Source organism: Panthera onca, chromosome C1 (genome assembly GCF_046562875.1).
Source record: "Panthera onca isolate mPanOnc1 chromosome C1, mPanOnc1 haplotype 2, whole genome shotgun sequence".
NCBI classification, from domain to species: domain Eukaryota; kingdom Metazoa; phylum Chordata; class Mammalia; order Carnivora; family Felidae; genus Panthera; species Panthera onca.
This window is the reverse complement of record NC_138346.1, coordinates 156,172,118-156,200,074: the sequence shown is the minus strand read 5'-3', so window position 1 is coordinate 156,200,074 and position 27,957 is coordinate 156,172,118. Positions and strand designations below refer to the sequence as shown.

At 39.7% G+C, this 27,957-nt stretch overlaps 1 protein-coding gene across 3 annotated transcripts in view; it reads left to right on the top strand.

The window, feature by feature from the left end:
• GIPC2 (GIPC PDZ domain containing family member 2) overlaps nt 1–27,957 on the top strand; it is a 191,279-nt gene that overhangs the window by 52,154 nt on the left and 111,168 nt on the right. For all 3 annotated transcript variants that reach the window (XM_060625306.3, XM_060625304.3, XM_060625307.3), the window contains exons 4-5: nt 9,952–10,058; nt 16,082–16,163. In XM_060625306.3, coding sequence (XP_060481289.2) covers nt 9,952–10,058; nt 16,082–16,163 — 189 coding nt within the window. The remainder of the gene's footprint in view (nt 1–9,951; nt 10,059–16,081; nt 16,164–27,957) is intronic.

The window sequence follows — 27,957 nt, the reverse complement described above, 5'->3', positions numbered from 1 at the left end:
TGCTTGGGATTTTCTTTCTTCCTCTATCGCTGTTTCTCCCTCGCTCTCTCTCTCAAAATAAATAAACTTAAAAATTTCTTTTAATAAAAAAAGTAACTTATTAGAAAAACAGTGATTATACCAACACATATTCTGTGGAGTATTTTTACAATGGGAGTTGTCAGATCCATTATCCTATAATTATATAACAGATTGTGCTCAAAATTGTGGTAAGAGTATGTTTTCAGAATAAGTTAAGGAGGTTATTTCTTTTGTGTATGGAAAATGATTAATGATGTATTAAGTGAAAAGACAGACTACAAAACAATGTGTGGTAATATCCTATTTCTGTAAAACTTTTTTTTTAATGTTTATTTGAGAGACAGTGTGAGCTGGGGAGGGGCGGAGAGAGAGTGAGAGAGAGAGACAGAGACAGAGAATCCCAAGCAGCCTCCCCGCAGTCAGCACAGCCCACTGCAGGCTATGTGTGAGATGGCCTGAGCCGAAATCAAGAGTTGGACAGTCTGCTGACTGAGCCACTCAGGGGGTCCTGTAACAACTAAGAAAAATGACTTACAGCATATGTATATTGAAACTTAATAGTTTTTTAGGTGGTGAGTTTATGAGTGACTTCTTTCTTTAGGCTTCTTGTGTTCTTTGCATTTTTAATATAAAATTAATATACTAACTTTTATAGCCAGAAAACAATTATTTGGAAAAAGAGGCTAGCATTTCTAGGCTAAGAAGTAGAGAAACTGAGTCATTCTACTTAGTGGCTTCATAATTTTTAACTATATGATTATTCCCATTAAAAAAATTTTTTTTTGAAATTTATTTTTGAAAGAGAAGGAGACAGAGTGTGAGTGGGGGAGGGGCAGAGAGAGAGAGAGAGAGAGCGCGCGTGCACACACACACAGAATCCAAAGAAGGCTTCAGACTCCAAGCTGTTAGCACGGAACCCGACGTGGGGCTCTAACTCATGAACTGTGAGATCATGACCTGAGCTGAAGTTGGACACAACCTACTGAGCTGCCCAGGTGCCCCTGATTATTCTCATTTTAAACCATTTTCTTTAATATTATAAATGGTTCTGTGTTAGAAATGTAGAATATTCCATTATATCTCTTCTTTAAACTGTTAAGATTGTTTTTGTAACACTTTTCATACCTTTTCAAAGACTAGTAGAAAATATGTAGTAAACCAATAATAAAAGTGAAGATTACCTCTTGATTTTTTGAATTCTCTGGTAAAATCATGCTGTGGAATAAATAAGTTTAAAAGGGTAAAAATATTTTATCCAGCACTTAAAAATTTTTTTTCCCTCCAATTGGAGTCCAGAGGTTTATAATCTTTTTTGTAACACAGTCCCCTCTGTATTAAAGCTACAAACTTTCTTCAAGGCGTGCATTAACTTTTGCCTGTAATTTCAAGGAGTTCTAAAAATAGAGCTGAGTTTTTCTCAAATGATGTCTTTTTATTTTTTATTTTGAGAGAGGGCACAAGTGAGTGAGGGGCTGAGAGAGAGAAGCAGGGCTCACCTGGGGCTGGAGCTCATGATCGCTGTGGGGGGCTCGAGCAGGTCTTGAACTCAAGAGTTGTGAGATCATGACCTGAGCCAGGTCAGATGCTTAACCACTGAACCACCCAGGCACCCTCAAATGACATCTTAACTAAAGAATAAGATTTCAGGTACAGTTATTCCATTTCCCACACTTATCATGCACTGTATAGTCTCCTCAAAGGAACAGTTACAAGAGCAACTGTGTGTGTGTGTGTGTGTTTTGTGGTGTTGGTTCATTGTTGCCAGCTCCTTTGATCCAGTAGACAATGATGCGTTGTGCATGTGGCATCCACTTATCTTTTTGTCTTTTTAAAAAATGTTTATTTTTTTTTAGAGAGTGAGCACAAGCTGGGGAGAGGGGCAGAGGGCGAGGGAGAGAATCCCAAGCAGGCTCCACACTCACTGCAGAGCCCAGTGTGGGGCTCCATCCCACGACCCTGGGATCATGACCTGAGCTGAAATCAAGAGTTGGATGCTCAACCAATGGAGCCATCTAGGTGCCCCAATTTGTCTTTTTTAAATGTACCCCAGCACCCTACCAGCTGAATTTAAAAAAACAAAATAAAAACTCATGGCCATTCTAAAGGAGTCTGAGAAATGTTGGTGAGAGGAAGAGCACATGGAAAAAGGGAATGTACAGTTACATTTTTATATTTTGGAACACAAGCTAGATTTTATATCAGCTGTTCTGAGAAGTGTGTGTGCAGGCATGTGTGTGTTAGGGGTGGGAATAGGGTAGGGAGCTCTTGAACTGTTTATAGACAGGTCTATTTGTGTATGTCCAAGCATTGGAAGGCCTTTTTAGAAATTGCTTCACTGCTTAGACAGAATTCTGTATTGTGAGATCTCTTTCAGTTGGCAACAGTGGAAAACCTTACCAAACTGACTTGTGCAGAAAAGGGCATCTTATAAATCAACCATCCTGTACAGTGTGATCAGGACCCAGTTTCTTGCTCTTTCTTCTCTGCTGCCCGAGGCATCAGCTTCATTATTCCTATATTATCTTAAGGTTAGCTCCACATTCTGTCCCGAAATGGAGGTCAGCAACTACTGAGACTGTGTGCTTCCTTATTCATTGCAGAACAGAAAAGGAGCATGTCCTTGTCTCAGAATTTCTAGCAAAAGTCCTTAGATTCATTCTGCCTTAACTGACTTTGGTCACATCATCATCTCTGAAACAGTCACTTGTGATGAAGGGAATCTGATAGGTTGGCCCATCCCTGAAGCTGAGAGCAGTCAGCTTCCCCTGAACCACAGTGACCCTCAAATGATCAGTGGGTACTGAGAAGGCAACCAATGGAATGGATACTGGAGGGCCTCCACTGCTGAATGCCTCCATGAGAGGTTGGGTTTAAACTCAGCCACTTTGGAGAATCTGAGTGGAACAATGGGAGGGAGGGTCACGTGTTATTTCCATGCTCCTGTAAATTGAAGGGGGAAAATCATAGTTTTATGGAAAAGATCAAATAGAATAAAAAGGAGACCTCTATTTGAAGTGACAAGTCTCTGAATACTGTCAGAAAACCAATGCAAGTGTTTCTGATGGGGAGAGAGTTTTGGGAAGAGATTTCTCCTCCCCAGGTTGAAATGTACCAGCAGAAACCTTCTATGATATGAGCCAGGCCACTGGGCTGACCAAGTATTATACATTAGCTGTGTGAATGCTTAAAACAACACCATATTTAGGTGGTGGTCTTTTATGGATGAGGACTTGTTCCCTGTGAACAGAAGAGCTGGGATTTGAACTCAGGTTTTCTGATTCTGAACTCTACCTTGTTCACTGAGTAAGTGTTAGATGTAGCTGTGTCTGTCTGTACCCATCTCCTGTTGAAATCCTGGCTTTGGTCTTCCTTATGAAAGTGATGATCCATGCTGTAGGCCAACTAGAGCCCTCATGGGACCAGAACAGGACCTTGTTCTGCAGACATGAGGAGAATGCCCATTTCACCACCTTGTCACTCTGTGTCAGTTGGGGATCTAAGCCATGTTGTATGTGCCCCTCCTGAAAACAGGGCTATAGTTTTTGTTAGCCTCTTATTTCTCCAGAGGTCAGGGTCGAACTAGAGGTAGACATCTGTCTTCTCTGCTTCCTCATTCCTCCACTTCATGGTATAGCAGAGACTGGAGGGTGGGCTAATTATTGAAAATGCCCATTAAAATGGGGTATCATAAAGAATGATACTAGTGTGTATAAATATCTTATTTAAAAATGTATACATTCTTTTACTGTTTTTTTTTTTTTTTTGATGTAAAAATCCCTCTGAGTAGAGGACACAGATTCTCCAATCTGTGAGGTCTTACATAATTACAATCTTCATGCATATCTGTGGGTTCTGTTTCATTTTAAAAAACTAGATATGTGAAATGCTGGATGTTTATTTTTTTTTATTTTTTATTTTTTTTAATTTTTTTTTTTTTAACGTTTATTTATTTTGAGACAGAGAGAGACAGAGCATGAACGGGGGAGGGGCAGAGAGAGAGGGAGGCACAGAACCGGAAGCAGGCTCCAGGCTCTGAGCCATCAGCCCAGAGCCCGACGTGGGGCTTGAACTCATGGAACATGAGATTGTGACCTGAGCTGAAGTCGGACGCTTAACCAACTGAGCCACCCAGGCGCCCCGAAATGCTGGATGTTTAAAAATATTTTTCCTAATCTCCTAGTGTTGTCTTGCTTACATCTATTTTTTTTTTTTTTTTTTGCATCTGCCCTCATGGAATCTTTCCAAAGCTGTTAACCTACTTTTCCTCACAATAACTCCTTGGTTCACACTTACTTCATCAGTGCATGTACTTTTAAATTAAATTACATAATTAGAGTAACAGATACAATTGCCACAAAATGGGCTTGGGAACAAGTGTGACTGCTTCTTGGTGACCTCCCCCTCAACTATGGGAGCAGCTGTGTAACCACAGCTGTGTGTGTCCTGTGGTCTACGTCATCTGCAGCAGGTGGGTAGTCTGTATGCTTCACAGGAGTGAGGAGCCCTGAATCTAGCAAATCCAGCCAGCTGCAGGCTGGCTACTAGTGTCTACTGGACGAACTGCGTCTCTCTCTGCACTCAGTCCCAAGAGAGGTCTCATGTAAACTTGTTCATGGGAAGTGTGAAGTGACTGACTTAGGGCTTGGCCTCGTTAGTTAGACATGCTTAGGCCGGCTTGCCAAAAGTAGGCCAGACGAGAAACTTTCACAGTCTTCAAAACATTCAGCACAGAAGGACAGAACTTGTTTTTTTCTCCTGCGGGTAAACAGGACCATCCTGTTTTCATGTATGAACTGGTGATTTACGTCCCTGAATCATAGGATCATAGAGAAACATGGCTTCTGTTTCCTTAGCTGTAAAAGCTGCCTTTCAGGAGGTTGGTCCAAGCCAGAACTTAAAATTTAATATTTGGTGCCACCGAGTGGTTGGTTTTGAGATAACTACCTTAATGGAGAAGGATGGTTTGACAAATAATGACTTAAAAAAAACTGGGGTGAATTGGCAGAGCACAAAGGATTTTTAGGACAATGATTACATGCTACTGGAGCAACTGGGTGGCTCAGTCACCTGAACGTCTGACTTCAGCTCAGGTTGTGATCTCACGGTTTGTGAGTTCAAGCCCCACGTTGGGCTTGCTGCTGTCAGCACAGAGCCCACTTTGGATCCTCTGTCCCCATCTCTCTCTACCCCTCCTCTGCTTGCACTCTCTCTGCCAAAAATAAATAAACATTAAAAAAAATTGTATGCTCACCAAAACCCATAAAATACCTAGGAATAAATCTAACCAAAGAGGTGAAAAATCTATACACCGAAAACTATGGAAAGCTTATGAAAGAAATTGAAGAAGACACACAAAAAAATGGAAGAATATTCCATGCTCTTGGATTGGAAGAACAAGTATTGTTAAAATGTTGATACTGCCCAAAGCAATCTACATATTCAATGCAATTCCTATCAAAATGACACCAGCATTCCTCACAGAGCTAGAACAAACAATCCTCAAATTTGTATGGAACCAGACAAGACCCTGAATAGCCAACGCAATCTTGAAAAAGAAAACCAAAGCAGGAGGCATCACAATCCCGGACTTCAAAGCTGTCATCATCAAGATAGTATGGTACTGGTGCAAGAACAGACAATCAGATCAATGGAACAGAATAGAGAACCCAAAAATGGACCCAGAAATGTATGGCCAACTAATCTTTGACAAAGCAGGAAAGAATATCCAATGGAATAAAGACAGTCTCTTCAGCGAATGGTGCTGGAAAACTGGACAACCACATGCAGAAAAATGAATCTGGACCACTCTTACACCCATACCCCAAAATAAACTCAAAATGGATGAAAGACCTCAATGTAAGGCAGGAAGTCATCAAAATCCTTGAGAAAGCAGGCAAAACCCTCTTTGACATTGGCCACAGCAACTTCTTACTCAACAAGTCTCCAGAGGCAAGGGAAACAAAAGCAAAAATGAACTACTGGGACCTCATCAAAATAAAAAGCTTCTGCACAGCAAAGGAAACAATCAGCAAAACTAAAAGGCAACCGATGGAATGGGAGAAGATATTTGCAAACGACATATCAGATAAAGGGTTAGTATCCAAAATCTATAAAGAACTTCTCAAACTCAACACCCAAAAAACAAATAATCCAGTGAAGAAATGGGCAAAAGACACGAATAGACACTTCTCCAAAGAAGACATCCAGATGGCCAACTGACACATGAAAAAATGCTCAACATCACTCATCATCAGGGAAATACAAATCAAAACTACCATGAGAGACCACCTCACAGCTGTCAAAATGGCTAACATTAACAACTCTGGCAACAACAGATGTTGGCGAGGATGCAGAGAAAGAGGATCTCTTTTGCACTGCTGGTGGGAATGCAAGCTGGTGCAGCCACTCTGGAAAACAGTATGGAGGTTCCTCAAAAAACTAAAAACAGAACTTCCCTATGACCCAGCAATTGCACTACTAGGTATTTACCCAAGGGACACAGGTATGCTGTTTCGAAGGGACACGTGCACCCCCATCTTTATAGCAGCACTGTCAACAATAGCCAAAGTATGGAAAGAGGCCAAATGTCCATTGACAGATGAGTGGATAAAGAAGACATGGGGTGTGTGTGTATATATACATATATATGTATATGTATGTGTATATATATGTATACACACACACACAATGGAGTATTACTCGCCAATCAAAAAGAATGAAATCTTGCCATTTGCAACTACGTGGATGGAATTAGAGATGTTATGTTAAGCAAAGTCAGACAAAGACAAATATCATATGAGGACTTTAAGATACAGAATAGATGAACACAAGGGAAGGGAAGCAAAAAATATAAAACTAGGGAGGGGGACAAAACAGAAGAGACTCATAAATATGGAGAACGAACAGAGGGTTGCTGGAGGGGTGGTGGAAGGGGGGATGGGCTATAAGTGGGTAAGGGGCATTAAGGAATCTACCCCTGAATACATTGTTGCACTATATGCTAACTAACTTGCATGTAAATTAAAAGAAAAATTATATGCTACTGTGATGGTGGATAAATTTTCCAAACCCATAGAAAGTACAACATCAAGAGTGAACCGTAACGTAAACCACAGACCTCAAGTAATGATGTGTCAGTGTAGGTCTGTTGATTGTACCAAATTTATCACTGTGGTGGCAAATGGTGATAAAAGGGAAAGCTGTACACATGTGGGGGCAGGAGGCATATGGGAAATTTGTCTTCTCAGTTTTGAACCTAAAACTGTTTTAAAAAATAAAACATTTAAATAAAGAAGCAAACCTTCCAGGGGCACCTGGGTGGCTGAGTTGGCTAATCATCCAACTCTTGATTTCAGCTCAGGTCATGATATCATGCTTTGTGGGATCGAGCCTCAGGTTAGGCTCTGTGCTGACAGCATGGAGCCTGCGTGGAACTCTTTCTCTTTCTGCCCCTTCTCCGCTCTCTTTCTTTCTTTCAAAATAAATATTAAAAAAAAAAAACTTAAAAAACCCTTCCATTCTACATGCATTTTCCTTTCTAGCTACTGGTGTTTTAAGAGCAAGGTGTAAGATAGAGACATCATCTAGGGAAGCTGGCTGACTTCTCCAGCCTGGATGACAGTCCCTTGATAAAACTCCAGAGGCTGGGTCCTTAGCTTTGTAAACCTCAGAAACCTTTTATTTGCACTGTTGTTAGAGTTGTCCAATTTTCCAGGGTTCTATCCTGCTGACCAAACTTGCAAGAGACTTGTTAAGTCAGAATGCTAGTGCAGTAGTTTAGTTAGAAATGTGTGTGAAGTGGTAGACCAAAACACCTGTGTTAGCTGAGCAGTTCATTTTCCACCTTATAGGAAATTTTTATGGGGAGACAGGTTATACTGAGTAGGTTGCTTAGTGAAATCACAGTGGTGTGGTGTGTGTGTGCGCGCACGCGTGCGTGTGTGTGTGTGTGTGGGGTGTGGAAGGGGTGGGTGGTGTAAGGTTGTTTATCTTGAAGGTTAATATTAAGCTGAGACTGTCTTGAGTGCTTTAGGTCTGTACGTCACTCTGAGGTGGTGGTGATGACAGACCTCATCTTTTTCTTTGGGCACGCTTCTGGAAATTCTGTGCTGAAAATCTTCCATTAATTTGTTCTTCCCTCGGGGCACAGTATGACTGGCAAGGCAAATGCAGTAGACTTGCCGATAAAGCTCTGGTTGCTGGAGAATCTGTCTGGTCATGATGATTAGCATTAATGTCATCAGCTTAGGAGAACTGGTCTCTTTATTGCGTGATAATTTTAAATAATTTCATTCTCCAAGGGAAGCTTTTTTTTTTTTTAAATGTTTATTTTTGAGAGAGGGAGACACAGAATTCAAAGCAAGCTCCAGGCTCTGAGCTGTTAGCACAGAGCCCAACGCGGGGCTCAAACTCACAAACTGTGAGATCATGACCTGAGTCAAAGTTGGACGTTTAACCAACTGAGCCACCCAGGCACCCCAGAGGAAAACTTGTTTTATGTTTTGGTGATTCTGTCACCGGTTACAAGTTACAATTAATATGTAAAATCCTTAATTACTTTGGTGTGGATTCCCAATAGCAAAACAGTACTTGCTGAAGATGGGAATGATTCTAGATTCTATGTCAGCAAGAAAGCATATTTGCAGCACACTTGATGTCTGTCTGGAGAGCTTTGTACATCCCTCACTACCTACTTGCATGTACCAGCCTGTCCTGTGGCTCCTTATTGGAGCTCAGTTATCTCCGGTTGGTGGTAGGGCATCTTCCTGCCCCACCTCTGTACTTTGTCCCAAACTGCTGCCACAGAGTCCTTGGTCAAGGGTACTTGGGGATATTTGTGAACTTATGAGTTGGTAGCCTGTGACTGGAATTGGATCCACACATCTTTTATTTTTGCTAATATGTTGTTTTTAAAGGTTTGACTTAATTGGAAAAACTTAAAAATCAGGAGTTTCATAGAGAACTGAGTATCCAGTTTCTTTGCAAACAAGTAGATTCAACTATGCGGGGCACACATTTCCCCAGGGCAGTAAGTTATTGGAGTAAGTTATTGGCCTAGATAGGGCATGTGCTTTGGAGTTATCCTCAGTCCCCGCCCTACCCTTTCACTCATGTTACTGCTTAGTATTGGGTGACTCCTGGTGCGTAGGAAAAACCAACAAAAAACCAAAACACAACAAGCCTAAGGAAAGCAGTGGCTTTCCCTGGATTTTTGTTCTCTGTTCTTTTACCGACTTTCTGAGGAGAATTCCTTCCTTGAAACTTATTCCTAGCCTCTTTAGAATCCTGCTTCTCTCAGTATGACATCTCTGAATATATCCCTTGTGTTTGCAAGAGGTACGGTGTTGGAGTGTCATTGAGGAAAGCATACAGACTTGGGGTCACAAGACCTGGATTTGAATCCCAGCTCTGTTCTTTATGGAGTCCAATTTCCTTTTCTGTAAAATGAGGGCTATAACTTACATCATAGGTTCGTATGAGTATTAAATGAGTTTTGTATATAGAGCATCAAGCAGAGGGTAGGTACTTCAGTAGGAGTGCCTACACTCCTCTCTTCTATCCAGACGTGAATCCTTCATGACCTTAATGAAGTCCAGCTGAACTTCTGCCTCTGCTCTCCTGTTACTTACATCCCTTTATTATAATAAAGCCACCTGTTTTATTTTTTATTCCTTTTAACTCTTAGTGCTTTCCAACTATATTTAAAATATTTCCCTTTTATTTTTGTAACCAGACTGCATGTGGAATATAAGAATAACAATGGCAGGCGAATTTATTTTTTTTTAGGAAATTCTATAAGAAGACATGTCTTCTATCAAATGTCTAATTGTGTATATAGTTTTATGATGGAAAATACATTTACATTTATAGAAATCTGTTGAAATTCTTTCTGAATATACACACCTTTCTCCATCTATTATATGTTTATAGAAATAGAGCCAAGGTCAAAAGCTGGAAAGTCCTCAGCAGGAAAAATTAGTACTGGAAGGGAGACACTTCGCCTGAGATCAAAGGGTCCTGCCACCGTGGAAGAAATGGTAGGTTATGTTTATTTAACTCCCATTTTGCTTGGAAATGTGTGGATATTCATGTTTATTAGAGCTGGAAATAAAGGCAAAGCCACAAAATTAAACAGGGTACCATATACGCTAAAGCAAGGACTTTAATTCAATGCCTACTTAAATAATACAAAGATTACTGAAAGCATTTAAGAAGGAAACATAAGTAAGTCCAAGAGAAGAAATTGTGATCTATGGCCATCTTCAGCTACCTGCTGAGAACATTTGCTAGAGTCTGTAGACATCTGGACTGGCTCAAACACTTAACCAGAATTCTCTGAGAGGCAAGAGAAAGTCTCAGAGCCACTGGTAGTAGCAGGCATACTTAAGATTTTGGTAATGAAATACTATATTCATGAACTCCAGTCTCCTCGGGTAAAACATTTCCTCATCACCTTTGACTTTTGTCTTTCGTGACCAATGTCCCTTTTATCAGCAAACCCTGGTGGGTCTACCTCCACAATAGAACATAATCCAGCAACTTGTCATCATCTCTGCCCTCCTCATCTGGCCCAAGGCACTTACATCTTGTCTTGAATGTTGCAGTCGCCTTGTATTCACTCTTCCTGTGTTTACCCTTGTCCTCTTTCCCTCTGTGCTTAGCGCATCAGCCAGAATTAAAAGTCCAAGTGGTTGCTTTTCTGTTCCATACTCTCCAGTGTCTTCCCATTGCACTCAGAATAAAAGCTAAAGTCCTTGGAGTGAGCAACATGATCTGACTCTGCATTTCTTCCCTGAGCTCGTTGCCCACCACTCCTCTCCTCTCCTGGCTCTCGCTGCTTCAGCCACATGGGTCTCCTTGCTGTCCCCAAATATTCCAGATACATCCCATCTCAATGTCTCTGTACTGTTGTTACCTCTGCCTGTCCACCTCCAGGCGTGACTCACTCCCTTGACTTCTTCAGGTTTCTGTCCACATATTGCTTTATCTAAAAGGCCTTCTTTGAGTATCTTGCTTAAGTAGCAATTCCTGACACTCCTCCCCCTGCCCAATCTTCCTTGCCCTTAATTTTCTTTAAAGCACTAAACACAATAGGACACATTATATCTTTGTTTCTTATCTGTTTAGTTCTTTTTCTCACGTTTTGTTCATTGCTGTAGCCGCAGCACCTAGAACAGTACCTGACACATCAAAGGAGCACAAATCTTTGCTGAATTAATAAACCGTTATTTAAACTTGAGAAGAGTAAACTTTTGCTGATTGACTTGGTCAGTGTTTTTTTATTAAAAAAAATTTTTTTTAATGTTTGTTTGTTATTGAGAGACAAGACCGAGCATGAGCAGGGTAGGGGCAGAGAGAGGGAGACACAGGATCTGAAGCAGGCTCCAGGCTCTGAGCTGTCAGCACAGAGCCCGACGTGGGGCTCGAACTCACAAACTGCGAGATCATGACCTGAGCTCAAGTCAGACGCCTAACCAACTTAGCCACCCAGGTGCCCCTGACTTGGTCAGTTTTTAAGTGAAAAACACTAAAAGGAGAAGAGACCAATGGAGGGAGGAAGGGTGAAAGGAGAGAATAGCAGGGGTTAAGGGTGACAGGGGTAGTGAGGATTCAGGGTGGCACATGGTGGTCTGCTCTCCCAGGGAGGACTGTGGTGATGAAGTCCTCCTGTAGACAATGGGGAGGTCAGGCATGTGTCTGAGGCGAGGGAGCTCCAGCAGGCAGGGCACAGGCACCAGAGATGGCTGGTTCATATTGGCCTAGGGCTCTCCATGTGTTTGAAGAGCAGAGTGAGCAAGTTTTCAGAGTGGGATCCCAGAGTTTTGTTGGGTGACGATGCCCAGGATCATTCATGGGGGTGGTTTGTTGGAGCAGACACTCAAAGAACCATGATGCCAAAGTTGTACTTTCATATGTTTGAGTCCCCTAGGATGTTGTCAGTTTGGGGGAATCCAGAGAAAGATTCTGAGTCAGGTACCTTGGTCTTGGATAGTGAATGAAAGGATTCATGTGGATGCAAGGGGCAAGGAAGAGACCGGGGAGAGCCAAAAGTATTTTACAAATGAGATTTGAGGAGGTATGTGAAAAACTCATGGCAGTGACATCTGGTAGTTCTGAGTTTTTACTTTTCCAGTGTCCTGTGCACTTTTTTTTTTTTTTTTTTTGAGAGGGTGCAAGTGAGTTAGAGGCAGAGAAGGGGAGAGAGAGAAAGTGGGGTGGGGTCACCTGAAGTGGACTCAAACTCCTAGATGTTGAGATCATGACCTGAGCCTAAGTCAGATGCTTAACCAACTGAGCCACCCAGGTGCCCCCCGTGTCCAGCACACCCTTGGGCACATTGATGCAGGCCAGTAAATGTTTATTACATGAATGAACAAACCTGAGTAGAAGAGGAATCTGGAAGAGAGTGGAAGACAGTGAGAGGGAGCTGGCAGGGGGAGCCAGGAGAATGCCCACTGCTTTCTAGTCCAGGCTGTGAGGAACAAAGGACAGATCTTAAAACCACTTGCAAAGGGGTCAGAGGCAGGCAGAAAACTCGATGTCACTTCAGGAGGAGGGTCATCTTTGCTTAGTTAACATAATTAGTATTTGTTGAGTACCTGCTGTTTATAAGGTGTTGGGATGAAAAGGAGCAGCCGAAGATCTGTCTGGGGAGGTAGGAAAGATTCATTTGAAGATAAACTTCTAAAACTCCATTCCTAGGGGCGCCTAGGTGGCTCAATTAAGTGTCTGACTTTGGCTCAGGTCATGATCTCACAGTTCGTGAATTCGAGCCCTGAGTTGGGCTCTGTGCTGACAGCTGGAGCCTGGAGCCTGCTTAGGATTCTGTGTCTCCCTGTCTCTGTCCCTCCCCTCCATGCACTCTGTCTCTGTGTCTCAAAAATAAATGTTAAAAAAAAATTTTAAACTCCATTCCTATTTTCATAGCCTATTTCATTAAATAGAGTAACTGAAAATAGCCCAATTCAAAGGAAAAGGCTAGTTTGTTGCTAATGTTAAATTTGGTGCAAAGGACTTATGATCTAAAGAATTTATAGATCTGAAACAAATCGCCTCCTTATAACCTAGAACAGATTCTGAAAAGTGTGGAAGATATTCCACCTGCATACCTCATAAATTATTTGGTATGTGTTTCTTGAGACAGGCATAGTCCAGGTGCTGGTGATACAAAGATGAATAAAAACCTTGTTTTTCTTTTAAAGGGAGAGAAGTATTGAAAGAAGCCATTAAAAACTAGGGAATAGGGTTAATGTCAGAGGAGAGCTGATCAGCTGCTGTCAGGGATAGGGAGAGGTGGGAGGGAATTTCTATCCCAAAGAAATGGTTGAGTTGGTTAAAAATGGGGAGAAGAGTATTCTAGGTCTGAAAAAATGATGGGCTTGGGGATGTTATAAGCATCCATGGGATTGGGATTTGGGGGTGCTAGAGGGATCTGGTTGGGGGGTGAGGAGGCCTGGGTCAGGATGTGAAAGGTCTGTGGAATTGGGGAAGCCATTTAAGAATCGTGAGGAGAGTGGGGAGCCTGAATGACTCGGTCGGTTGAGTGTCTGACTTCGGCTCAGGTCATGATCTCACGGGTCATGAGTTTGAGCCCTGCATCGGGCTCTGTGCTGACAGCTCAGAGCCTGGAGCCTGTTTCAGATTCTGTGTCTCCCTCTGTCTCGGCTACCCATGCCTCCCCGCTGCTCGCATTCTGTCTCTCTCAAAAATAAACGTTAAAAAAAAATATTTTGAGGAGAGCAATATAGTTTTGTGTTTTAGAAAAATCCCTTGGTTCTAAGGGATGGGTTGTTGAGCAGGGTGGGTTTGAGAGGGTGAAGATTGCAGGCAGGGAGAAAAATTAGGAAACTTCTGCAAATATGAAAAAATTGAGGGCTAAACCCAGACAATCAGAATGTGAGTGGGGAAGAGGTGATGAGATCAAGAGCTATTTAGGGGGTGGAATGGTAAAATTGTGTATGAGAAATAGTGATACTTGTTACAAAACTTAACAATATGGCTGGCTGGCTACAAAGGTGAACACCCAACTTACTTTGCATGGACTGTTGATTTACACAGCGCATCCAAAATACACCATAAAGAAGGCAAGAGTGTGGTATATTGTACCTGTTTTTCTAAGGCTTAGTTCATATAAATAAGAACATGAGAAAGTTGTAATAATATCCTCAAGGAAATAAAAATAAAATGGTATTTGTAATAAAATGCATATTTTAATAAGTTTGGAGAACACAAAGCAACGTATATTTATAACTGTCTTAAAAGCATTATGAATTTCTTACAATCTAATCTTGAATTCTGCATTTGTACCAGTAGTTGATTATTTTACATCTTTGGGTAATTTCTTTTTTAGCTATGAAGCCATTAAGACCAAGTATTGAAATAAACTGAATGTAGAAACAAACTTTGCCAACGTTAAACCAAGATTTTCAAAGAATAATGTATTCAATCATGTTTTTCACTCTAACCTTTAATAATTTTAGGAAGAACAAAAATATTTTGGTACCATTAATACATAAAAATTAACTATTGTTTCAGCATCTTCTCCTTTTATAACATTTCTGTGTATTTCATAATGTATATAATACATTAATATAGTAATACATGTATTTATGAAAGATACATACTGTGAAAAAATGATTAAAGAAGGGGTGCCTGGCTGGCTCAATCAGTAGAGCATGTGACTCTTGATCTCGGGGTCATGAGTTTGAGCCCCATATTGGGTGTAGAGCTTACATAAAAAAATAAAAATAAAATGCCACAAATAAAAAAAATTAAAGACAATTTAGGTGATACAAACTTTATTCATGAAGCGGACAGTCCCCTTTCAGACAATTGCAAAATGGGTTAGAGGACAAGATTTGTAGGATAAAGATTAGAGAACAAGTAAGAGAGAAATAGAAAATCTCTGATTGTCTGCGGCTAGATAGTCAATCTTGTTTGGTGTGAGGAGTCCTAGAGTTCGCTTGATATTTGGGGGTGGGCTGACTGGATTATACTGCGTTTCTGGTCAAGCACAGTATTTACAGGGACAAAAAAGTTAGATAACATGACACTTTGGACCGCATGGCTCCATCTTGGGCCAATACAGTAAAATTAAATAAAAAATAGTAAGACCATATGTTCAACAAATGTTTTACCCTGGGGATGAGCCATTAAAAGGTTTGGAGACCCTTCATCTGCATGATGAGGACCAAAGCCCTTTGCATGGCCCACAGGAACCCCTAAGACCAAGTCCTGTCTGGGTATACTCTTTTTTATCAGACTCTGAGTTCACATAGACTTTGCATATCTATTGCAATAGTTTTTTTAAGATTTTATTTTTAAGTAATCTCTACATACAACATGGAGCTTGAACTCACAAGCCCAAAATCAAGTCACATATTCTACCAACTGAGCCAGCCAGGTGCCCCTATTTGCAATACTTCTATTTGCAGTAACCTCTCCTGCTTATCTTCTACCAGTTTATCTTTGAAAACAGTTTGTTTTTTTCTTAGCAAGCAAACAGGGAGGGGAAGGAGGGGGGGAGGGAGGGAGACACAGAATCAGAAGCAGGTGCCAGGGTCTGAGCTGTCAGCACAGAGCCCGATGTGGGGCTTGAACTCACGAACAGCGAGATCATGACCTGAGCCAAAGTCAGATGCTTAACTGACTGAGCCACCCAGGCACCCCTGAAAACAGTTTTTAAGTCACCTTTTTTCAAGTCCTCTGTGACTTCTAAGAGATTTAAGTTTACCTTGTCTGTGATGCCTCTTATATCCTTTAAAATTTTTCCTTATTATTACATATTTATTTTCACAGTTGTCTCCCTTTCTGGATTGTTAGCTACTTGGAGACTGTGTTCTGTTTCTCCTTTGAATCCATGGCACTTAATGCTGACACTAAAAATAAGTATTTACTGTATTGATTTGTATTGCATTACAGAGCACATTGGGGATAGATTTCCACTCAAATGAGCTGATGGACACAACCATGAACTGGCTCCAAATCAGATTTTACCTTCCCTTAACATTCAAGAGATTTTATATAAAATAGTATCTTCTTTCTCTTGTCTTTGATAAAGCCCTCTGAAGCCAAAACAAAAGCAGTTGAGAAGATTGATGATCTTCTTGAATTGTACATGGGAATTCGAGATCCTGAGTTAGGTAAGATTATACTATTTTGAAAAGTCTTACAGTTCTTAATTTGATGGAATTTAGTGCTTATTTATGTCCTGCATTTATACTTCGTGATAAAAATTATTTGTGGAATAAGAAAAACATAATGAAAATGTAATAAAAGAATAATGAAAAGACCTGACCCTTACCATTTACTAGCTGTGAGGCATTAAGACTCAAGTCGACTTTTCTAAACTTAAGTTTTTAATCTACAAACTATAAACTGTAATAACAGCCTTCCTTCATAGGCTTGCTTTATGGATTTAAAATATATATGTGAACAGGTTTCGTTATAGGACACATGAAATGTTTTTGCTATAGATCTATGTCAAATTGTATATTGGGATATCGAAGTTGTGCACACTTAATACAATTCCTGAGACCCTGTGAACAATGGATCAGAAATCTGAAGAGGAAGGACATGCCTGGTGTATGACTGATAAGGGCAGTTGAGCAGTTCAATTTTTGTGTATTTCTTGTGTCGTCATTAAGATATCAGGGTTTTGATTTATCAAGTAAGACTATCCATTGCAAATAACAAAGCAACAACAAGCTGAATTCCAGCTGACTTAAGGAATAAAAAGGGGGACATGTTTGGTTCTTATAACTGAAAAGTCTAGAGATAGATCCTGGCTTCAAAAATGGCTAGACCTGGAGTTCTTAGGCTATCACCAGGATGTGGTTTCTCTTCTTTTCATTTGGGCTGCATTTTAGGCCCCCCTACCTAGTGTCCTCTGGCAACTTCAGGCCCTCCCTCATGGAGTCAAAATGATGGCCATGGCTTCATCCTCTACAACTTAGTGTCAAGCATGATGGGAAAGAGGGAAGACCTTTTCCAAGTCATTCGAACAAAATGCTGAGGATTGACTCTGATTGGCTTGATTGGCTCACTGAGGCAGCAGTTTTTGGGTGCAGGGTGCAGGATGGTTAGATCTGGGTCAAATGCTCCAGCTCTGGAGCTGAGAGTGACTGGAATACTAGGGTTGAGCTGGTCAAAGTCCTGGCCTTTCCCATGTAGAAGCCAGGAAAATGTGCCTTTGAGAAGGGCAGATGGATGCTGGATGACGAAAGAGTAATGCACACTGTGGTGATGTGGTTTGTGTCTATATGCATCGGTGTGTGAGTGTGTGTGCACGCACGTGTTGTTTGGATCAGCTACTTAATAAAATTTTTTAAGCCAAAGACTTGGACTGTTATGTTTACCTGCTGCCAAGTAAAGTGTTTTACTCTAGCTCGGGTAGAGTATTTGAAACTCATTCTTTCTTTTCTACTTTAACTCACCTTCCTTTTTTCCTATAGAGTCTATTCTTATTTTTTCCTACCTGTCTGACCTAAAATAAAATTTCTGTGTTGGACATACAGATGCTGCCTGTAACTTAAGAAAAATTGATATTCTCTTTTAGTTCCTTGGTTCAGAATATAAAATTTGCATGAAATAGATACTTGCTCCACACAGACAAGAAGTTAAAGGTGAAATTATCCTATAGAAAGCCAGGGTCTTAAAATTTTTCTCAACCTTTTTGCATTTGGAAAAACAGATTTGTGTGAGGTGGGTCTATGGAAATTATGCAAATGAAGACAAAGGGGATTTAGAAATGGCAGTGCTCTTATTGTTGGAAAAATAATCTCTATCTCTATTGAGAAGAGAAGCTGAGAAGTTTTCAAACCATATAACTGAATATTATACTATTCAGAAACTAGCATATCAATGCTAGATCTTGATGAACTCAAATTTAGAAGAACCACACTTTTCACAGGGGAGAATTTAAAACTGTCTTTAGAACTTAATTTTGGGAATAGGCCAGGGGTGCCTGGGTGGCTCAGTTGGTTAATCGTCCTACTCTTGGTTTCAGCTCAGGTCATGATCCCGTGTGGTTCATGAGATTGAGCCCCATCTTAGGCTCTGTGTTGACAGCTAGAGCCTGCTTGGGATGGATTCTCTTGCCCTCTCTTTGTCCCTCCCCTACTCATGTGTGTGTGCGTGCTGTCTGTCTCTCTCTCTCTCTCTTTCTCAAAAATTAAAAAACTTTTTGGGTACAGGCTTTATATTACTTAAGTATAAATTGGGAATAAATAAGTTTTGCTCTTTTGTTATTAAATATATACAAGTATACATGGAAGAACAATTGGACAGTGGAGTAATTATGAATGAATTAAGAAGCAGTTCTTTAAGAATCAGTTTCTTTTACTCAAAAATTCAGTGCACTAAACATTGCTCACAAATTCCTTGTAAATTAACTTGTAATCCCATTGTAAAGTTAGTCATCTGTAACAAATTCCTCCAATGACATGGAAAGTCATTATCATTATACATGATTAGCAATGTGATCAGTCATCTAGGGAGGTAAAGTTTAAGGAAAGTAATTATTTGAAGAATGTAAACCATTGTTAAATTAGGAATTTCTGTCATTATTCAGATATGATTAGCATGAAGTACAAATCACAATTGTGACACTGATTCAACAGACAAATGAATATATTTGCTTGCTAGTCTCAGTGTTCTTAGCATTCAGAAACGTTAAGTCTTAAAATTGCAGTGACATCATGTTACTCTAGAGTTGTTAGTATAAATTTACATTAAAAAGTGAAAAAAAGTAATATGGCAGTAAAATGACTAAAACCAAAACACTATCCTCAAAAAGCATTGGGATGTATTTACCACTTGAAAATGGAAAATAATTGAAATGAGTTTAGGAAGTAACCCCGAAGGAGACAGTGCTTTGTTTGGTTATAAAGTTAATCTGTGAGTTATGACTTTTCAACTGACCCAATGCCCATATGTGTTGCCTTGGAATGTTATCCTTAGGGGAGAATGGAGTCTGGAAGATTTTGAGTCCTGTGACACCTTCTATGTGATTGACCTAACTTAATGAAAAGTTGTATCCTATAAGTTTCATATAAGTTAAGGCAACTGTGTAAATTATATATACAACTATAATATGTTCTGATACTGATTTAGGAGTTTGGAGATCACCCTAGCAATGTCAGAATTTTAGGATTTCTAATTTATTAAGGGATCCAGGAATGTGTGGAAAGGAAATTTGAATGATAGATTCTAAGTAATTTTTTCTCATAAAATATTTCTTAGTTCTTTTAAAAATATACAATAATGGTGTTTTAATAGAGGTAATTATATTCTTAAGATGATTTTATTCAGTGAATTCAAAACAACACTATAGAAAGCCATCCTTCTCAGATAAAGCCAATGAAATAGATTTTCATTAACAAGAAACCATATTCAACATTAGTTGTGTTTTTGATGTTTAACTCCTGTCTTGAGTTGCTTGAAATGGATTATTTATGAAAAGCCTTAAGGAAAATAAGTGCTAAAGGCCCTCAATTGAAGGAAATACAACTACAGGTTTAATGGCTAACAGTGGTTATGACATCTTTATTTAATACTGCTATGTGTCATTTTATAGATTTGAAAACAGATGTAGAGAAGTTTGGTAACTTACCCAAAGTCAGCTAACAAGTTGAGCTGAGATTCAGTTCTGGGATTTTGATACCAGGATTTTTCATCTGAAATAATATATTATGTTTAAAAGCTTTAAGTATTTAAAAACTTAGTGGAAAATGTAGATTGACCTATAGTACCAAAATAAGTTTGTTGCTAATAAATGATGTTAAATTCAGTTGTGGAAAGGATATAAAGATATTTTCAAAATGGCCACTAGAGGGCAGCACTTAGCTGCTATATGTAGTCTAACAATTCGACTCTTTCAGTACAATTTCTTTTCCCCCCCAGATAGTATTTGGGTGTTAAGTATTATTGCAGATATGGTTACAGACAAAAAATATTTTAGTAGCTGTCATGTTAATGTGATATAACTTTATGAAAAGTGCTTTATTTTGCTTGAGTTTCATTTTGCTTTTCTTTTAAAGATAGTCTTTAATCAAAAAGGATAAAATTATACTAGTTTACTTTTCGTGCAAGGATGTTGAAAATTTATGTTTATACTTTATTCATTAGCCAGACTTCATACATGTTTTAGTGCATGCTCCATTCTTAATTTCTTTGAGAATTCATACAGCAAATTACTGTGTTTTTAAAAAGACTTATGAAACACTGTATTACATATAGTGTTTCTAACACAACAGTGAAACTGCTTAATTGATATTTTTGTTATTTCTACCATACCAGGAGTTCTTTGAAGGCAGATACTTTGTTTTTAATCTCCGCTCCTACTACAGTAGCTCTCCTAGAGTAAATATTTGGTAAATGCTTGTTGACTGACCTTTGAGAGGCACAAAAATAGTGAATTCACAGAAAGTATGAGTCCTAACTTCATTAGTTTGATGCTTTAGCTCCTGGGAAAATTTATTAAACTTTGAGCCTAATGTTCACATCTTTATAAAAAGGGTAAAATAAAAACCTTATTGGGTTGCTAACACATTGCATTAAATAATATGTATAAATTAAAAAAAATCTTTTTAATGTTTATTTTACTTATTTATTTTTTTAATGTATTGTTTTTTTTATTTTTATTTTTATTTTTTTTAATGTTTATTTTTGAGAGAGCACATGCGTGCGTGAGCTGGGGTGGTGGAGGGGCAGAGGGAGACGGAGACACAGAAGTAGGCTCTAGGCTCTGAGCTGTCAGCACAGAGCCCAACGTGGGGCTTGAACTCACGAACTGTGGGATCATTAAATAATATGTATAAAGTTCCTGTTACACAATAAATCATAGGTAGAGCTATTACCATTTTTAGCAATAATCACTGGTAATTATTACTAGTAATAGTAGTAGTGATGATAGAGGTAGGACTGCATAACTGGAGGTCTGACCAACTCTGGGACTGTAGTTAGGGCGGAAGTTTTATTTTTCTGCAGTGCCATCACGAGTGCATGAGTGAGATTATACAGCTGGGATCGTGAAGTTGTGGTATGGGCATCTTAGACCATCATTTTTCTCATTTTGTAACTAAGGAGCTTAAACCAGAGGTTGCAAGTCAGAGTGGGCAAGGTTGAGAATATATCATTCCTGGGCTCAGTGGCCTAGACAATGCTGCTGAGCTTCCTGAGGTGTCAAACAGCCATGTGCCAAGTTGTCTCTTATAGTCAAGTGGGTATGTGTATGTGTGTGACAGCTTGGTTGACTCATTGTCAGGGAACATCTGATCCTTGTCACTGTGTCTCCGGTTTAAGAGCATCATTTATCTGCACTGTTAGTTTCTGCTTCTGAGTGGTGTGTAGATTTTCTTGTATCTTCTTTTTTTTTTTATTTTAATTTTTTTATTTTTTAATATATGAAATTTACTGTCAAATTGGTTTCCATTTTTCTTGTATCTTCTGTGTGCATCTTCTTTCTTCCTCAGTCAGATTGTATTTGACCCAAATGTTAGTAAAATCTTCAGGTAACTGTCTCAATAGATGCTATGTGTGGAGTCTGAGAAATATTTAAAATGGTAGACTACGCAAAATTCTAAACTCGAGTCCTACTTTTATAATACTTCAGGTTTTGTTTACTCTTTCACAGCCTGGCTACAGGACCAGAGTTCTGGGCTTTGCTTTCTCCAATGCATGTTACCTGTGCCAGTGTAAAAATTATTTAAGTGTAGGGGCACCTGGGTGGCTCAGTTGGTTAAGTGTCTGACTCTTGGTTTTGACTCAGGTCATGATCTCACGGTTCATGGGTTCTAGCCTAGTGTCAGGCTCCATGCTGACAGTGGAGAGCCTGCTTGGGATTCTTTCTCTCCCTCCCTCTGTTCCTCTCCTGCTCTCTGTCCCTCTCTATCAAATAAATAAACCTTAAAAAATTTCTTAAGTGTAATTACAAAGCCTCTGCCTGTACCTGTGCACTTACCAGCATGTACTATGCCTAAGACACTGAACTAATTCCTGTGGGCATGAAAGACTCAGGAGCTATTCAAGATCTGTTGGGAGTTTATTGTCTTAATAGGAGAGAAGATACAGAGGTGGAAATGATGACAATACTGAGCAATGTTAAATATGCACTGTAAGACCTTATCACTCAACGTGTGGTCTGGGGACTGGTATTACCTGTCAGTTGGAAATGTAGACTCTCAGGCCTTGCAGCAGAGCTTCTGGACCAGAACCTGCATTTCGCCAAGGTCCCAGGCAATTTGCTTGCACATTCAAATATGAGGGGCACTGGCAGAAGGCTTTGGGGAATGCAGATATCACTTTCAGTTGTGGACATGGGACTTCCTGGAGGAAGGAGCCCCCAAGGAGAGAAAGGATTCTGACAGTGGAGCTGGTGATTAGGAGTAGGTTATCCTGGGTAAAGACAGGAAGGAGGGATGGTGGTGGTTTGAGTGGTCAGATTCATGAGGGCGTAGTGTTAGTGTAGAGAAGTACAGCCAAGTGGGAGCCAAGGGTGCTTTGGATGAGAATGCCAGACTAGAGTTTGGTGTTCGTAAGTAAGCATTGGTGACCCAAGGAGTATTTTTATATATGGGAATGATGCAGACAGTCTTTGAGATGGAAAGGAGCTTTCTGGTCCTTTTGTCTCATTGTCTAATAGGATCCACACTGTGCTTTAGGAAGATAAATCTATTGTATCTCTGGGGATGGTGCTGCCCAGACTTGGAGGTTAAGGAAACAACATGGTGGCCATGGGAGTGAATTGTAAAGGAGCAGATCAGAGAGAGTGCAGAGGTGCAACTGAGGGGAGGCGTGTGTGGTCCACAGGCACAAGAAGAGAGCTGTAACGGGGAGAATGTGTGCACCACGAATGACAGTGGAGACAGTAGAAAGAGTAGCAGTTTCTTCAGAAGAGAGGAGGAGGTTTGGTTTCTGGACATGCTGGTTGATTTACTCACAGAACACCTAGGAAGACTTGTCTACCACTTACTCAGTAACAGGTATTTGGAACTCATGAGAGAAGTCAGCGATGGAAGTAAAGGTTTAGGATTTTTCTGCAAGGTCATGGTTGTGGCTAAAATCGCCAAGGCAAGACAACCTAAGGAGAAGAGAGACACAGGGAGAACCCTCCAGGTTTATGGGGGACTATCAATAAAGTACTATTTCCTGAGCCCTTGGCTTCTCTGTGAAAATGCATGCTCAGGGCAGCTCTCCACTTTTCTTAACTTAAAAAAACAATCTTTCTCTCCAGTTTGACTGTGTCTACTGTATTTTAAGTATTTTTCCCTTGTCTGTGTAGAAGTCCTCTTTCTAATGTTTTGTTATGATTTTCAGACATATAGCGGAGTTAAAAGATTCTGTTAATTTACTATAATCTCTTCATCACCTACTTCTCCATTTATCCATCCTATATAGAGATTTTGTAAAAACGTAGTTGTGATTGTAATATAAAATTTATGTTGCTTTCTCAGTAAATGTTAAGATGAAGAACTATCCCCAGCTTATTAGAGTTATTCTAATAATAAATACTGTTTAAAAATGATTTCAAAATATTTCATCAAGTATTTCATCTACTAGAATTCATTGTGCCAGAGAGAACTTAATGATTCTGCATCTTAGGTTTTGTTTTTGTGTTTGATACTGTTAGGTCCATTTGTATGCTAAATTCTGTTTTTAAGATTAAAAAACATTTTTAGATTTTTAGATGTTTTTATTTATTTTTGAGAGAGAGTGCGTGCGTGCGCGTGCATGAGTTGGGGAGGGGCAGAGAGAGAGGGAGACACAAATCCGAAGCAGGCTCCAGGCTCTGAGCTGTCAGGACAGAGCCCGACGCAGGGTTTGAACTCATGAACTGCGAGATCATGACCTGGGCCAAAGCCAGCCACTCAACCGACTGAGCCACCCAGGCAGCTCTCTGTTTCTAAGATTTTTAGAGAAGTTAGATTCCTGTATATCCAAAAGAAATAAAAACACTATGTTGAAGAAATACTTGCACTCCCATGTTCATTGCAGCATTATTCACAATAGCCAAGACGTGGAAACAAAGTGCCTATCAAGATGAATGGATAAAGAAGTTGTGGTATATATGCACCATGGAATATATTCAGCTGTTAAAAGAGGAGAAAATCCTGCCATTTGTACAACATTGACAGATCTCAAGGCATTATGCTAAGTGGAGTAGTCATACAGAGAAAGACAAATAGATACTGTATGGTCTCACTTATATGTGGAATCTAAAAAAAAGCCAACAACCACACAAAAAAGACCCCTTCCTCCCAAAGAAACCTCCTCTCTCCTACTCCTAGAAAAAGAGATTAGATTTGTGGTTACTGGAGGCAGGTGAGAGAGGAGAGGGAATTGAACAAAAGTTGTCATAAGGTACAGAATTCCAGTTATGAATAAGTACTAGGGATATATGTACAACATGATGACAATATAGTTAACATTGAAGCATGACATATAGGAAAGCTGTTAAGCGAGTAAATCCTAAGTGTTCTCACAGGAAAAAATTTTTCCTTTTTTTTATATCTATATGAGGTGTGATGGGTATTAAGTAAATTTACTGTAATCATTTTACAATATATGTAAGTCAAATCACTATACTGTACACCTTAAACTTAGTGATGTATATCAATTATATCTCAATAAAACTGGGAGAAAAAAAAGTGTAGGCTCCCAGAAGTGGACAATGTTAGTAGATTAAAGAATGTGAACATTTTAAGGATTTTGATCATATCTGCTGCCAAATTGTTTTTCAAAAGCCAAACTTACAACGTTAAGCCAGTGTATCTGAATCTTTGCTTCACTATATCCTGGCTAGTGTTGCATATCGTTTAAGATCTATATATAAAAGTTTTAGTAAACTTGGCAAAATGCTTTGGCTGGAGTAGCAGGTCCAGCCGACGGATGCTCTTCTTTGAAGTGTTTGTTTCTGGATTGATGGTAAATGCAGTAGCTTCTGGGTCAGGGCTGAGGCAAGGTAAGGGGGGTGGGGGGACAATGATGAGAAAGTCAATTCATTACTGCTTTATAAAAATATTTTTGAAGCAATCTTAAACTTAGAGGAAGGTTATAAATATAATACAAAGACTTTTTACTCTTGAACCATTTAGGAATAAATTAATGATATTCATTGCCCCCAGATACTTTAGTGCATATTTCCTCTAAACAAAGATATTCTCCTATCTAGTCACAATATAACCATGAATCATGAAATTAACATTGATACATCATTACCATCTAAACTCAGATCTTATGTTTTACTAAATAATATCTGTTATAGAAGGGCATGTCGAAAATCATGTGTTACTTTTATATCAATTTGGAATAGTTTCCCACTCTTGATTTTCATGATCTTGATGCTTTTGGAGGGTACAAACCAGTTATTTTATAGAATGCTCCTCAATTCTGGTTTGCCTGATTTTTTTTTTCTGAATTGCATTCAGGTTATACCTCTGGCAGAAATATCAAATATGTGCTGTATTCTTTTTTTTGTTTTGTAAGTTTTATTTTTTTAATTTACATCCAAATTAGCGTATAGTTCAACAATGATTTCAGGAGTAGATTCCTTAGTGCCCCTTACCCATTTAGCCCATCCCCCCTCCCACAACCCCTCCAGTAACCCTCTGTTTGCTTCTCCATATTTAAGAGTCTCTTCTGTTTTGTCCCCCTCCCTGTTTTTATATTATTTTTGTTTGCCTTCCCTTATGTTCATCTGTTTTGTCTTTTAAAGTCCTCATATGAATGAAGTCATGATATTTGTCTTTCTCTAATTTCACTTAGCATAATACCCTCCAGTTCCATACACATAGTTGCAAATGGCAAGATTTCATTCTTTTTGATTGCCGAGTAATACCCCGTTGTGTGTGTGTGTGTGTATACACACACACCACATTTTCTTTATCCATTCTCCCATCGATGGACATTTGGCTATTGTTGATAGTGCTGCTATAAAGATGGGGTGCATGTGTCCCTTTGAAACAGCATACCTGTATCCCGTGGATAAATACCTAGTAGTGCAATTGCTGGGTCGTAGGGTAGTTCTGTTTTTAATTTTTTAAGGAACCTCCATACTGTTTTCCAGAGTGGCTGCACCAGCTTGCATTCCCACCAGCAGCGCAAAAGAGATCGTCTTTCTCTGCATTCTCGCCAACATCTGTTGTTGCCTGAGTTGTTAGTGTTAGTCATTCTGACAGGTGTGAGATGATCTCTCATTGTGGTTTTGATTTGTATTTCCCTGATAAGTGATGTTGAGCATTTTTTCATGTGTCGGTTGGCCATCTGGATGTCTTCTTTGGAGAAGTGTCTATTCGTGTCTTTTGCCCATTTATTCACTGGATTATTAGATTCTTTTCATTACATCTTATCGGGAGGCATAGGACTTGGTTTGTTCTATTTCTGATATTCATATTGATGATTTACGGTGGTGTTTGATAATGGTCTCCACCATAAAGTTATTCTCTTCTTAATTAGTATTTGGTGGAAAGAGATTTTGAAGCTATGTAAATATCCTCTTCCTCATGTTCCTACATTCCTTCAATCTATTTATCAGTCATTTCACTGTGGATTTATGGTTTCATGTTTTGTTCAATGGGATTATAATCTATTAACATTGCCACTTAATTTGTTGCTTAAATTATCCCTGGTCTGGTCGATGGGGTCTCTATCACTTTGACTTCTGTGTCTTTTTCATGTTCTCACCAGTTGTTGATGGTTTCTTACCTTCTGGCATAAGATTAGCTACTCTTGGTTCGTATTTTACTTTGCCTGCTCCAATCCTGGAATCAGCCATTTCTCCTGTGAACTCTGATTCTTTTTAGTGGAGAAAGGTGTTTAAGAGCCAAGTTCTGGGTGCTTTGTGTGCTTCTTGCTATCTGGGTATCTAAATCTATTGAAATATGTCTCCATTGGTCTCTTGAGTTCTGTTCCACAGGATTCATTCTAGTTTTCCCCTTTCTCTGTTTAACTTTTTCTGGCAGTGACAAATCTGGCTCCCAGTATTCTTAATATATATACGTAGGTGATTATTCTCCAAGTGTGTGACCAATCATCATTGTAGCTTCCCTCCTGCCCAACTTCTCTTCCCTCCTGCCCAACCTCCGTGCCTTCCTTACCACACCTGGACTCTCCATCTGCCACCACGTTGTTTGGCCATGTGGAAGCTTCTTTCATCCCTGCATGGAGTCACTCCAGCCACATCCCACTTCTGCTCTGATTGTGGTGCCCTTCTTTGAGCCAGATCTTCTCCTTCCCTTCAGTCTGTGTCAGTACAGAACTGTTTAAGGCAAGACACAGTTCTTAAATGCTCTTAAGAGCCCTAGTAGATTTTAGCTGAAAGACCAGACCTCTTGGCTCATTCAGAGAAATCCTACAACTGTTGATTTGTTCAACCTTAACCTGGGAGGAAAGCAGATGCTGAGTTTTGGTGTTTCTTTTTTCCCTGTAGGTTCTTCACCCAAGTCCCATATCACATCTACATTGTCTCTTTCTGGTTACTAGTGTTTATAGGGGGCTGAGGGGAAACAACAACAACAACACCTGAGCCTCATGGGTTCCCAGCTAGTTTGGTCAGGTTCCATGGGAATGTGTACTCCTGGAGATGTTGGTTCCCAGACATAAGATATGGGGCCCAGGTAATTTACTGGAAAAACAGAATAAGGGCACCACTTCCTCTTTCTTTTTTTCTTTTTTTTTTTTTAATTTTTTTTCAACGTTTTTTATTTATTTTTGGGACAGAGAGAGACAGAGCATGAACGGGGGAGGGGCAGAGAGAGAGGGAGACACAGAATCGGAAACAGGCTCCAGGCTCCGAGCCATCAGCCCAGAGCCTGACGCGGGGCTCGAACTCACGGACCGCGAGATCGTGACCTGGCTGAAGTCGGACGCTTAACCGACTGCGCCACCCAGGCGCCCCACCACTTCCTCTTTCTATCTTAAACAAGAAAGGGGCTCAGA